General features: G+C 36.8%; 1 protein-coding gene across 4 annotated transcripts in view; it reads left to right on the forward strand.

The window, feature by feature from the left end:
- The window catches only part of GABRG2 (gamma-aminobutyric acid type A receptor subunit gamma2), a 76,629-nt gene extending 68,867 nt beyond the window's left edge, over positions 1 to 7,762 (forward strand). Inside the window, exons 8-11 of one of the 4 annotated variants that reach the window (XM_088798766.1) lie at positions 1,461 to 1,666; positions 3,913 to 3,936; positions 5,318 to 5,403; positions 6,914 to 7,762. In XM_088798766.1, coding sequence (XP_088654892.1) covers positions 1,461 to 1,666; positions 3,913 to 3,936; positions 5,318 to 5,403; positions 6,914 to 6,956 — 359 coding nt within the window. In that variant the 3' untranslated portion in view covers positions 6,957 to 7,762. Of the gene's footprint in view, positions 1 to 1,460; positions 1,667 to 3,912; positions 3,937 to 5,317 lie in introns of all 4 variants that reach the window. The other 3 variants (XM_088798767.1, XM_019740791.3, XM_019740800.3) reach the window with 3 other exon arrangements.
- The last annotated feature ends 7,474 nt before the right edge of the window (positions 7,763 to 15,236 follow it).

Consider the following 15,236-nt stretch of genomic DNA (forward strand, 5'->3'; position numbering starts at 1 on the left):
TCTCTGGGCAGTTATGTGATAAAGCTGCTCTCGCCAGCTCATGAGAGCTGATCGTTTATCCTTTTCCAAAGATTTGTCTAGAAATGTCACATTGGCAGACTGACACGAGCCAAAGTGAAAGTAGTAACACCATGGAAACTGGCAAGTGCTAAACATCACAGCCTTCATTTTTTTCTAGAGTCAACTGTTACACATTTATCAGCATACCACTGGCCATTAATTCATTCCAACATACACAATTATCACGATGACATTTGAAGCCATATGTACATATTAATTTGCTTTTTATAGAAAGGTCACTAAAAAGATTATTTGGGGAAAAAACAATTACCTGTGAAATTTTGGGAACCCATCCCCACACTTTTAAGATTATTTACAGTTTGCTGAATCTATTGTATATGGTGATATTTATCTCATATTTTTACATAAGACCTCTGACAAAATGACCTGTACCAGGCTCCTAAAACTGAAGACAAAAGTGATTACTGGGGGGGGGGGGGGGGGGAGGCGGGATGGGACATCATTTATATATCTGTCCTCTTCCAAACCTAATTTAGTCTCCCATCTGTTTCAAAATAGTTATTTTGATTTTTTTGTTGTTGTTGTTATATGTAGTACTTTACGTTAGAAGTCCAATTCAACAATTATAATAACTTGTCTAAAGCTACATGCTAAATCAAACCAAAACTATGTTGAGCCTATTACTTTAGGAGGATTAATTGTCACTGTGAGCAGAATGTATTGCATTAGATGCTATGACTGTCTCTCACATTAGCATGTAAATGTCTTTTTCAATCCTAGTATGGTTCCTGGCACATAGCTGGTAGCTCAATGATTATTCAAATAATGTATATACTTATGAATGGATAGAACATAGGGATTGGTGCATTCCAGTTTATCCACCCCACAAATATTTTAAGGGAAAGAGTTCAAAGCCATTTCTTAAAGTCCAAACTCCTGATGGTCAAAATCCCTCGTAGAGTCACTCTGATAGCTTCTTTCAAGCACTGATTAAATGAGTGCTCACTGGCAAATGGCCATGATGGGAGAAGAGATCGAGGTAAGTGAACTGAGGCATGAGGAATGAGGAGTGAGGGAGAGACCCCCAAACAAATTGCAGGTATGTGCTCCTACTTGCTGATGACCAACTACAAGTCAAGCATGTCCTATACAGTCCCCAGGCCTTTTCTACTTTTCACAACAACAGCATGGAGAAGTGGTTGCAATGATTATAAAAATTATCACATCTTTTAGAGTTAGGGAAGCAGAGGTGCTGCAAGGCTAAATAACAATTGTGAGGCCATAAACTGTGGTCTGTGGGTGTAGTGAATGAATTCCAATCACGCTTCCTTTCCTATTATGAGGTTGCGTCTCAAGTCACACAAAAAGTTTAGTCCCAGCCGTGACTCAGTTGCTTGCTGATTTGGTCACATGATCCATTTCACTGTGCCTCTCTGCAGGTATCACCACTGTCCTGACAATGACTACCCTCAGCACCATCGCCCGGAAGTCACTCCCCAAGGTTTCCTACGTCACAGCAATGGATCTCTTTGTGTCTGTCTGCTTCATATTTGTCTTCTCTGCTTTGGTGGAGTATGGAACCCTGCATTATTTTGTCAGCAACCGGAAACCAAGCAAGGACAAAGACAAAAAGAAGAAAAACCCTGTATGTATCATTTTCCATGGAGACCATTTATATATATATATATATATATATATATAATTTTTTTTATAAATATATATATAATATTTTTATAAATATATATATAATTTTTTAAATAAATATATATATAATTTTATTTTGCAGAAAGACCACATGCTTTTGTTTTGGGTTAGTCTTGCTTAGCCTATCTGTAGGTTAAGCCTCAATACCTTTGGGTTCCAAGATGAAAAATGAACGTGTGACTTTGACCAGGTTATGCGGATTTTCGTTACTGAAGAGACACCTGATTCACTTAGTCAGGCTCTTACTCTATTCACCTCATGGGGAGTGCAACCATTGCTGAGAAATGCATCCATTTTCTAGTTGCTGTTAGTCTAGGTTTCAGTGATTTTCATCTTTCTGCCCCTTTATTATAATATTGTTAAATTATTGATATTTTGAGTTAAAAATTTCATCCAAAGCTTTCCACTAGGAAGTCACAAGATTCTTGAAATGTCAAATCAACACACTTTTGCAAATAATTGTGTGTGTATGTGTATATGTATATGTGTGCGTGCATGTGTGTGTGTGTGTGTGTGTGTGCTGCCCCCAGAGGACTTGTACTGGTTTCACACTCAAAATGTATTTTTTTGTTTCAAAAGAAATGGTTCATCTATCGCTTGGGCAACTTATTTATCCTCCCCATGTCATCATTTTCTCATATATAAAATGAGTACTGCAAAAAACACGTATCTCATGGGGCTGTTGTGAGAAATAAATGTGGTGACAGAGGTACAAAGCGTTACATAGCACCTTACGTGAGTCTTTACCACTAACAGCTGCTGAGGATGGTAGGCGTTGAAGATTTACACAGTTAGCAACTGGGATTGATTTCAGTGATTTGGAAACAGGGAGGATGACGTCACCTTGCCACCAAACTTTAAAGAGAGACGATGAAGCACAAATTTGAATGTTGAAAGCAATTGTTATTTATTGTTAATGTTGAAGAGAGCATGTAGCTACCCATTCACCATCCTAAACATAGTGTCTAGCTCAGAGAAGGCTCCAGAAAGGTTAAGGTCCATTCCCTTCTAAGACAGGGGCAAAGAAATCCACCCAACGTATAGCCGTTCCAGTCTCCTGCTTAAGGGCCATGAGGGCTATGATAGTGGCTAGCTATCTGACCCATAGACTTGGGGGGCCTGAATTATAATGGAGGGATCTAGATGATTCTAGCTTGTAAACTGATGGATCTCCAGGAATCCCAGCGAAATTCCATAAATGGCATGTTTATTTGAATATAAGAATTTATAACAGGAAGAGAAAGAAGCATCGTTAGTCTTAATGATTAATACAAAATAACTGCTTATCTTAAATTTCCCAAATATCCACTATGCTTTGTGCAGTATTTTCCTTTTCTGTCTGTTCTGCCTTTCTCTGCCTTTGCATTTTTTCTATCCTTTAGTTTCCTTATTGTGTTGTGTTTAGTTTTCTCCCCCTCCTTCACTTTCCATTACATGTTCCTCCAAGAAGATGGTTCTATTGATACTCAGCATTATCACCTGGCAGCAGTAACAAGGGTATGAATACTGGCTTTCAAACAAGTCTGAAGAGTCCTCTGGAAAAAGCCCTTTATCCCTCTCTTAATAGCTACGTCACTGCAGAGTGGATTTCAGAAATAGAAACTCTTGAATTCTTTAATGCAGGGTCTTGAAGATGACAGAAGAAGACAGGAGGAAGAAATGGGATTAAAGAAACTGAGAAAACAAAATGACCTGAGAATTTCATGCATTTCCCCCTTTTAAGCCAATTAGATGATTTATCAGAACAAGCAAGAACCTAAGGTGTAAATGAGAGTCTGAATTTTCGTTTTCCCATTTAACATGGCCTTTGGTTCATTATGTCTAGATTCACCTATTAAGGTTTTCTTGATGATAATTAGAAAATAGAGTCACAGTATTTCTATACAGAGAAATCAGGAAATACAGGAAGAGTCCTCACAAATGAACAACACTGGCTTTTGCAATTAGATAACTGTGAATTAATTTACTGAAGATTTCACTAGCAATCACCAAATTCCCTTTTCCAACTTCAGGCATGTACTTTGTTCCAAGTTCAGTACTTTTGTGTTTCTAATTTCAGTTCATTTCACTTACTATGTTTTCAAAATGTATTTTTAATTTATCTTATTTTGTCTCTCTCTTTTTTTAAATTTTTTCCCTTATTTTAATTAAAAAATGCAATTCTCTTTTCTGTCTACAAACCCAAAGCTTCTTCGGATGTTTTCCTTCAAGGTATAAAGTTTTTGGAATGGAAATTCACTGCATGCAACTGCTGAATTTAAGTATTAATGCTTACATGGTGTTTTATTTGTTTGTTTTAATGGATAGATATTTAAGCATTCTACTAGAGATGACACAGTTAAGATGAAGCAAGTTCTGATATATTTCTAGAATTGATTCAGCAACCCTACACTAATTCACAGGTTTTGACCTGGTAGGAAGCTATAAAGCTATAAGCTCTATGAGATGCCATTAGTAAAGAGACAGCCTCTTTAAACATCAAAGCTAAAATTTACCCTCTCCTCAGATAAAAATGGAACCCAATTTCACTACCCACATCTTCCGTATACCATATATACCACACATGCCCTTAAAATTTAGTTCTGTAAAACCTAATTCAAAATATGATGGCTTTTAGATAAGTAAATTTAATAACCTCCATTTATCTAAAATCTACCAGTCAGTTCTGTAAAAATAATACTCCTTTTGAAATGCTTTAAGTTGAAACACCCATCCCTTCCTTCTAGGGTGATCCAGAAGCCTTTTGGCTCTATCATACAATATTAGAAGATTTTTATTCCCAGTTGAATTGTCATAGCTGATTCAGAGACACTAGGATTTGTATTTATATTATCCCAAAACTATATGTCATGCACATTACATTAAATAGACAGACCATTGAGTCTTATAGCAATTTTATAATTGGTCTGAAGGTGAAAATTAGATTAGCATTCAGTAAATTGGTACAAGTTTCTTCTCAAATGCAAAAAAAAGTTTGAAAGGTAGTAACATTTTTTTTCTGAATTTTCACTCACATGTAAACACTGCTGATATTCTAAAGCTTCTAGATACCATTGTGCTATATAAACTAAGGAAACGTCTATGTTTATTTACATTTTAACATTTTATATTAAAAGCATTTAATACATTTGGATAGTATAATGGAATTTACTATATGCCTATAGGCAAGCATGACACAAAATTTGATTTCAAAATTGATGCGTTTTGATTTCTTTGTTCTACTCACATGCAACACCATTAAATACCTTCATGTAACCAATTTCACATCTAATCTTTACCAGAACAAGATTCCATGTAGTTGTTTGATTTAAATCTTTAAACTTTGAGTTCTTTCGGTGTTTAATCTTCTTGCTCTAGCTATTAGCTTCATGGTATTATTTTCAGCTGCACTGCTTAAGCTCAAAATTTGAAATCTGCAAATGTGCTATCCTTCTAAGTTCAATTTTACCATTGTAGATCACAATGTCATAGCAATTTCCTGAGTACTCATTTTCAGATTCATCATTCACATTGGTAACATTGTGGAGAAATAGTCTAGGATTTGTCAAGTATAATTAACTCTGATCCCTCCTTTTCCCTACCCTTGTCTCAGGCCCCTACTATTGATATCCGCCCAAGATCGGCAACCATTCAAATGAACAATGCCACGCACCTTCAAGAGAGAGATGAAGAATACGGGTATGAGTGTCTGGATGGCAAGGACTGTGCCAGTTTTTTCTGCTGTTTTGAAGACTGCCGAACAGGAGCTTGGCGACATGGGAGGATACATATCCGTATTGCCAAAATGGACTCCTATGCACGGATCTTCTTCCCCACCGCCTTCTGTTTGTTCAATCTGGTTTATTGGGTCTCCTACCTTTACCTGTAAAGAGATATGGGTTTTATTGATATGGGTCTTATTCACTAAATCTCATAGAAAGAACATGTCCTTTCTAAGTCCGCTTAAATAATCTCGTGTGTGGTTTATAATGATCTGAATCTGTTTCTATGTTCTAACCTGGTAAACTGTGTTCATGTCATTGTTTGTGCCCAACTCTTCTTTGGTAAGTGTAATTTGAACTATAATGTTTCTGTGTTGCAAACCTGCAAGGCAAAGTGAAATTAGAGCAAGAACACTGAAATCAAATAAGATATTTTCCAGCTACAGCAATTGCAATAGTAAAAGCTATGGCTATTTACAGCAGTGGTGTCTTTACTCAATTCAAAATACAATTAGATGCAAAAGGTCCAAAACTATACCATATGTTCATTTGGAGTCAAATTGTGATAAATTTGATCCCAACAGAGTATCTCCCTCATTTGAGACAAATCATACCTCATTTTCAATATAAGAACCTAGACAAGATATCTATTACATTTCCATCCCAAGATAGGGAGAAAATTTCCTCCGTATCACGTGTACAATGTTGTAAATATTTCAATAACATAGAATGCTTCAAGTTTAATGCATGCATCTCTTTAGAGCCAAAATCAATGGACTGGAGTTAACATCATAGCACCATCTTTTATTCTGTGTCTTTGGGTTACAAAAGAATCATGAATGTAATTATAAAGGTTTGGGTTTGGAATTGGATGGAAGAATTTTCACAACCACCTCCTTTATGCATGAAAATTGAAACAGCTTATTTTTTTCCCCCTTGTATGACACATTAAAAAATACAGACTGAATATTCGACATTTGCCACCTCTAAATATGCCCAATTTCATAAAGTATAAAGTCACTATATGTGCTTGCCACTATTTTTCTTCTTTTTAGGATGATAGATCTTAATAGAACTTACTCCCCATTTCAATACCTGCTTCTAATGGTCATGAGTGCCTTGTGGACAGAAGCCTCGTCATTCCCTCTTTGGGTCCTCAGCACCTTGGGTAGTGTCTAGCACATACTTGATGCTCAATAACTCTGGTTTGAAGTGAAGTGCCCCCCCCCCCCCCCAGGCTTCTGGTGACTCACTCTGTGCTGGTCTGGAACCAGCGATTCATCTTTTCCCTTAGGCTTGGTCACGTGATACTTGATCTTGTAGAAATAAACAGAAGGATCTAAAGAACTTAGGCAATTTAGATTCCTTATCAAAAACCAACTTTAGCCAATGCCCATGCTCCCTTCAAAATGATATTTATGTCCTACATTTGTATACAAAAATGAGTCTACTCGGGAATAATTAGAGTTTGTGTATTATTTTTCTAGGTTTGGGGATGAGTCAGCCTCGACACTCCACAAATGCGCTTGAGGACATATGACAGGCATAAGCAAGATTCACACTTGTCTAGTGTTCAGAATATCCTATGCTCTGTGAAAAGAAAACAATTGCACTGAAGATTAAATTTAAAAACTGAAATAAAAAAATAATGACTTACTAAGAGGCTCGAGCCTGTGACTGTAGCCGCATTATACCACATTCTAAACACATGAAGCAGGCGTCTCAGACTTCAAAACATAATGAGTTGGGCTACCTCTTCATGTGCTCATCCTGAATTCTTATTTCTCTAAAATAGCACCCTTGGTCAGTTCTTTATGGCAATCATGACTCTACGTCAGAATTCAATCACAGCTGGTAAAACTTTATCGATAACCTAAGAAGAGTAGAAGCAAGAGTGGCTTTGTTAATATAAATCTATATAAAGTTATCATCAAGTCATCTGGATGAATCTTGAAACACATTTAGCTGCCAATTTGACAAACCTTTAATATACCAGTGCTCTAGTATATAACCTCAAACACATGTAAATAGAATGAATTATTTTCTTGTTTTGAGTTGTTAACATATTCAGTGTTGCCTCTTTGGGAGAGTTGTTGGCAAATTTTCAATGGTAAGAAACATGTTATTATTGTCAACCTGAAATGTATTCTATAGTGGGGATACTCCAAAAAGCTAGCTTTCCAATGTGTGCATAGTATTGACAATATGAATATATATTATGTATAATCTAATTCTTAATTATCAGCTGCTCCCTGTCTACGTATTTGAAAACCTTTTCGCAAAGGGAATTGCCTACTATGTGGACTTTTACAATAAAAACGCTGCATTCTAACCCATGGTGGCATGCCAGTGGTCTGGCTGGACTTGTTTGTCTTAATGATTGTGACTTCTTTCCTGTCTCATTCCCCAATCTGCTTTCCTTCACGTGAGCTTTAAGTGTGAGCAGTGTTGATCATGGTTTGCATCGTGATGCTCCTCACTTAAAAAGAATTCATAGACACATTTGGGGTGTGGAGTGGAGACAGAGGCAGAAATGCCATGAAATCATTAAGCTCAAGCCTTCTGTATCTCAAAACGTGTAGCGTGGTTACGAATATAGACATTGGTGTCAGACACAGTCGGGGTCCCAAAGCCTCATTTACCAGTTGCTGGACAATTTTCAATTCAGCCTTAATAAGCCTCCATTTGCCAGCTATACATTAGGTATAATAATGCTATCTTATGTAGTGACCCTCAACAAATGGTCAAAGGCTCCCTCCCTCAATTCTAGTGCCTTCAGGGCTCTGGTGCATTCAGGGCTCTGCTGCCATCCACCTCCCTCAATCAGGTCTCCTCAGAATCCAGTGCTAGTCATGGCATTTCATTTTCACAGAGTATTTGCACGTCAGACTTTCTTTAAACTATAGACTGAACATCCAAGTCTACTGTTGAAAAAAATCTCACACATTAGATTCGTTGTTTCTAAGGCCAAAGAACCCTTCTTTACACCCCTAAAATTGATAAACATAGGGAGCCATGCTCCAGAAACTGTGCCATATTTTCTTGAAGTCCTCTGAAATTCTCAAAAGATTAAAATAGCTTAATCATTTACAAACACAGCTGCCCTAACCGTCCTCTGCCTGTCATTCTCTTGGCCCTTCACAGCGTCCTGCATCCAATTTAAACACGTGTTTCCCACCTTTCAGTCATGTAAAAGAAACAGTCTTCACCTAGGTCTTGTCTGCTGTCTATATCTAGCTGAGTGGATATTCATTGTATGGCCTACATCCCTTTTCTTTAAGTTTCAATCTTATTCTGACAAGTAGCAACAATTTTTGCCTGGGTTGAAGCTCAAGTTAATCAAATGAAACAGTCTTTGGGGATTATGTCAAAAATTGTGATCTCTTTGCTTTGTCACTATGGATGTTTGTGAAACGTGTAGGAAAAAGGGAGAATGACGTACACCAACAGCACGGATACACACACACACAATTTTAATGCTAGTTGAGTTTCCAAAGGTCACACAGATAGTTGATGGCAAACCTGGAAGAGTCCTCTGAGCATTGCTCTTTCTATTGAACTTCACAGTGTTTCAGGGTTTGGAAGTAAAATTTGGACTTTACCATTTTGTTAATGCTTTAGGATCTGCCAAACTTGAAGATGCCTACTTTCTCTGATCTTGATCTCACTTTGATTATTTTAATTGCAATGAGACAGAAATTTTAGAATACCTAGCCACAGAGATAAGTGGATGGGTTTTGCATTTTTAATTCTCTATTTAATATAATAACCAGTCAATATCTAATGTTACCCACTGCTTTCAGAATTCTGTTAGAAAGAAGAGATCTCCAATCATTTGAAAAATTGCAGACCCACAGCTGGCCTTTGTCCCTCAGGGATTGGGGCACTAGACAACCCTGGAGTTTCCTATGATTAGTCTATAGTTTCATTTTTTCTACTATATCAGAAAAATGGTGAGGGTGAACTATTATTCTGAGGTTAGAAATTACAAACCAATTATAAAACCCACTTGTAACTTTCTTCCGCAATATATGGGATTATAAAGTTTTCCTTTATTACTGTTTGTATAAAAAAATGAAAAAGCAGAGGCTTCTGCTCCAGATTACCTAGGTTCAAATCCTGCACTGTTGACACCTATTATCCAACTTTTCTCTGCCTCAGTTTCCTCATCTGAAAAACGGGCATAATAATGGTTCATAACTCATAGTTTTATTGTGAGGAGTAACTAAGTTAATGCTAAGGAATGATTGGATATTAGTAATTTTCCTCAGCACAGATAAGAAGTGTCATGAAAGAAAGGGTGCAGGGATTATAGTCTACCTTGCTTAAGAATAATTATCAGTTATGAAGTGAACTGCTACATGTTTCCACTTTGCAGTACAATAAACATCTTTATCGACATCATACCATACTTGGAAAATGCATGTACATAAAGAAAATTATAGAGATAAGTAGTGATAAGTGGCTATTTCCAAGTGGAATACTGTATCATTGAAATCACTATATTAAAAATATAGAAATGCCTAACTGGATTGCTAAATAAACATAAGTAACATTATCAACAAATATGGAGTTCCATTTTAATACAGTATTTTTTTTATAATATAACTAAGCCAATAAATTCTTTTGTAGCTAAGTTTACAAAATCCTTAATGAAATGAATGAGGATTTTCAATCGTTATTGAGGACTCTTCCCATAAAAAAATAAAAACAAAGAAAACCCCCCAAAAAACAAACAAAAAAAAAACCAATGTCAATGGGCCAGGGATAGAGAAATCAAGTCACATCTGGGGATTTTCCCAAATATTCCTATATTGGGTGACTCAGTGTCTCATATGTAAAAGAAGATATTTGGTCCTTCTTTTTTGTTATATTTTAGTTTTATCACTCTGCTGTATGATATTATTGACCACTATCTAACATTCAGACTCTCCTGAGCTCTGTCATATGTTCACATAGTTTTCTTCCCTCATTTGTCCTCTCTTCTCCTTGAGTCTTATCCACAAGAGTGCCATATTCTTAGAATGCCTTTCTCTGCTCAACACACCGAACAGTCACTCACTAATTAAAGATTCTACTGTTCCATGAAAACTTTCCCATTTGACTAAAGTACAATGGGCTGTTTTCTTTTATCTCTTCCAGGACTTGATGTGATTTTTGAGGATCTTCATCCTAGTGTTTACCTCCACTAAGTACTTACGTTCATGCAATCCTCTTAGGACACAAATTTTGGATGAACAATTCTGTGCAAGAATATGATATAAATAATTCACTATTCATCTGCACCTTAAATGAGGTTGTTTATCTTCTGTCTCCTGGTTTTATAAATTTGCCTCATAGGTTTTTTTTTTCTTCTGTTACTTGTATTTTTTATGGGTCTGGAACTAAGTTTTTAATCAAAGAAGTTTTGATAAGCACCTATAAATTCAATTCAGCATAAAGCTTTCTGTAAACACATATTGGAAGTCTCACATGGGGCTCTATAAATGCAGGAAAAAATATATTTTAGGGCATTCTATGCTCCAAAATACCCATAATATGGCAGAGGAGTCAGATAAGAACACAAGTAACTATAACGGAGCTGAACAGAAATAGTTACAGGTAGAAAAAAGAATTATCATTCCAACTGTGGGTGAAACCAAAAAAAAATTTTGTCATACAAAGCATTCCACTGTATGTGAAGAGGTCCCATTACAGCTTTAAAACTTTCTTTATGACTATTAATGACAACCTTGCAGAAAAATTTAAAATTTGAAAAAGCACAAAGAAATAAATATTATCCTTCATCCCTAGCCAGAGTTAACCACTAAAAGCATCATTTACCTTTTTTTCTTTTATTTTTTTCTTTTATTGTATACTTAGATAGATAAGAAGGAAGGGAGGGAGGGAGGGAGGGAGGGAGGGAGGGAGGGAGGGAGGGAGGGAGGGAGAGAGAGAGAGAGAGAGAGAGAAAGAAAGAAAGAAAAGTAGATAGATAGAGGTACAGGCATAAATATAGACAGATCTGTTTGGTAGCCTGATTTTTCAAACAATTCTGCATGTGTGAATGTGCATATTAACAAACGTTTTCTGGCATTCTATTACATCATACAGTTGTACCATAATTTATTTAGCAGTCCCTATGCTGAAAATTGCCATTATTTCTTAATTTTGTTGTTATAAATAATGATATAATGAATATTTGTATATGTCTCAGGCACCATGCATATTTCCCACTTTTTCCATAGAACAAATCTCTAAAACTGGCTTTGCTGAATAAAAAATACGAGCATTTAACAGAGTCCTGGCAGAAATCAGATGGTACATTCAAAGGGATAAATGAAGAAAATTTAGTGAAGGGGTTATTTATAAAGATGTGGGCAAGGTTATGGACCACCAATAAAAGTACCATGGGTCTAGCAAAAGTGGAAAGCCATTATAATCTGAATCAACTTCTTATTACTATGGTACCAAATTACCACAAACTTCATGACTTTGAACTGCAAAATGCATGATCCTATCTGAAAGTTGGAAGTCTCACGCGCTAAAATGAAAGTGTCCTCTAAGCTGGCTTCCTTCTGGAGGTGCTAAGGTAGAATCTGCTCTTTGCTTTCTCCAGGTACTAGAGACCTGTATTCCTTGGCTAGGGATCCTCTTCCATCTTCAAAGTCAGCATCGCATCAGTCTAACCCAGTTCCTTCATCACATCTCTAGCTCTGACTTCTTGCCTCTCACGTATAAAGACCCTTGTGACTACATTGGGTCCACCTACATGATCCAGGAGAATCTGCTCATCTCCAGATTTTTAACTTAATCATATCTGCAAGGTGTGCTTTACTAAACAAGGTGCCATACTCACAGATTATAGGGGTTAGAATGTGGACATCTGTAAGGGCCATTATTTTGCCTCCCTCCCCAATCTCATCTGGAAAGTACATGAAGCAACAGCAGCGAGGGGGCCTAAGAAAGGCTGTAGAACAGGGGCCACCCATCAAGTGCTGTGGCTTTGGACAGATGATATAGCCACTGCCAAACAGTGAGCAGGGAGAGAGGGCAGATGAGAATAAGTACCCAGGATTCTCTCTTCTCCTACCCAAAGCATCCGATTGGTCAAACCAAATGGAAAGTAGAGGACAAGAGCCAGATAGTGTGGCCCAAAGAGGTCAACCTCATGGGACATACTGCATGGGAAGGAAAGGTAAAGAACAGATCTAGAGTAAAAGATGGACGTTATCCAGAAAATTTCTCCCAAAATTAGCACATTTAGCGCACATCAGAGACTCTTTATTTGGACCCTTTCCATCATAACTCTCTGATGATACAGATAAAACGTAGGTCTTTTTAATTGATTCCTATTCCTTGAAAAAAGTAGTCTTTAAAAGAAATTACACTGGAATAGAGAGACCTATATATTTTATACTGTGTCAATTGGAATATACTGGAACAACTTTCCAGTTGGCTTTATAATGGTCAAGCAAATACCTTCAGAAAACTGCTGTCCGGGAGTTAATGTGGGTTAATAGCCAGGGCCCTCTGGCGAGCCCCAGCAAGGGTGCCAAGTCAGTCAGTGATTTGCAGTCCAAAGCAGCCTAGAGCAAAGGGTGGACTTTCTGAGCCACTATTTCTCATCGGTTATTGCTCAGTTTAAAAAGAGATAGGGCTTCTGAGTCAGTGGGAACCCAAGGGTACAATTCTATACCGGCTTCAAGAATAAAAATAGCAAAGCTAGAGTCCCATTTCTATAAACAAAAGGACTATAGGGACAATTAAAACTTAATTGGCACAACTTAACCTACAGTGACTATAGCTGAACCATTTGGAGAACGGATCAGCTCAGTAGACACTCTGAACGCAGCATCCCCCAGAATAGACTATGGCTCCCTCACTGAACAACCTCCACTCTCTTGGAAGTCACAGGAGGAACTACGTCCTCATTAGAAACAGATCTGAACCCTGTAGAACAGAAAAGTATGACAATTTGCCTTAAATTTAGTTCCTTTTCTTTTCTAACCCTTTAGTGACTCTTTCTCCTCTTTCACTTTCTTTTAAGAACAAAACAAAACAAACAAACAGCTGGATGCCTTTGTAAGGTAATGAAGATGTGACTGAATTCAATAATTATATTGAGCACCAACCATATGCCAAGCACTGCACTAAGCTTTGGGGATGTCGTTAAAAACTATTGATACGGGACTTGTCCTGACAGAGTTTACAATAAAATGCCAAAGAAAAGTATTAAGTTTGAAATTCGGTAGGTGGTGAGAATTATTCACGCCTAAGTAAAGATGTGATCACAAATACCTTACACCTCCCCCAACACTGTATACATGGGGAGGTTTCCTTAAGCTGGTAGTCGTCCATTAATTTTAATATATTTATATCTTATAAACAGAAAAGCCTAGAAAGTGGTGGATCATAGGGTTTCCCTAGGATGATATATTTTTCACTCAAATAAAGCACTGGAATATAACTACTCATGACACTTGTAAGAGATAATAAGAAATATTTTATTCAAGAGGGACTGGGGGTTTTGCAGTAGGGGAGAGGGATTGGGCTCAACTACAAATACAGGACAAATGAGGATTTATAGCACAGGAGCATGGCAGGCGTCTGTGCATGACAAAGTACAAGAGGAAACATCGAGGCTAGGGGGATTTTTGCTAAACTGATTAAACAGGATTTTGGTTGAAACTGGGCAATGCAAAGATGAACACAGCTGTCCAAAGGTGGAGCGTAGTTGAGCAAAGGGCTCAGAGGAATCTGATTCAAGTTTGGTGAAGGAGAGACTCTTTGTCAGTATCTAATAGAGTGTAGAATATGTTTTTCTGTCATAGTCTTTTCTGGCATATATATGAGGTTATATAGCCAATGTGCCTTTCTTTTGAACACATAATGGTTTTCAGGCATGTTGATTTTCACCTAGGAACTAAGCAACAGAGAATCTTGAAGTGCTCTGTAAGTCGTTTGATATTGAGTCATTGACTTCCCCAGTTTGGCACTGGAGAATTGTTAAAGATTATTCAAGTAAAAATTAAATGAAAAAAAAATAGCTGGGACTTTCAAATGTGTACTGATGTTTGATAAGAAATCATTTTACAATACAAACTAATACACATGCACTACATAAGATACAATGGCAAAAAAGTATCAAATTTGAAATTCAGGAGGTAGTGAGAATTATTCAGAAGCAAAGATCTGATCACATAATCCTCACCCTTCCCCAAATATGCAAACTGAATCCATGATGTGTATCATGCACATACGTAATGTCTCGTAAAACTTCTTATAGCTTTCTTGTAAAGCTGTAAGCGCCTTAAAAGTGGTGGCTACAGTTTTCACCTCTGAATCTTTATTGCCTAGCAAAGTCCTTTACCATATTGGACACTTGAGATATGGAGAGTTTCCAAAACAAAATCTGTAAAACAAATGCCACTCATTATTATTTGTAAAATTTTCACTTAAAATACTCATGATGGTTTTGATTTTTAAAACAGGTTTTCAGAATACATACATATGTATTATATATATTACACACATATATAATATATATATATATATATATATATAATCTCCCAAAGCACTCCTTCCAGAACCCCTCCCTCAGAAAAAGACACTAACATGAACAAAATGAAAAGTCATCTTCAGATGTTAAGACCAACATCAAAACCAGTATCTACTAACAAACACAATGAAGTTTCAGAAAACATATTGAGGTTTGTTATTCACTAATTATCCATGAATGACAACCAATAGACTCAATTAATTTGGGGGGGGGATTTAAGAAAAACATGTATTTAAATTAGATTTTGCCAGGCAGAATCTGTCCAACAA

This window comes from Rhinolophus sinicus, chromosome 5 (genome assembly GCF_057876585.1).
Source record: "Rhinolophus sinicus isolate RSI-liver-muscle chromosome 5, RSI-T2T, whole genome shotgun sequence".
NCBI classification, from domain to species: domain Eukaryota; kingdom Metazoa; phylum Chordata; class Mammalia; order Chiroptera; family Rhinolophidae; genus Rhinolophus; species Rhinolophus sinicus.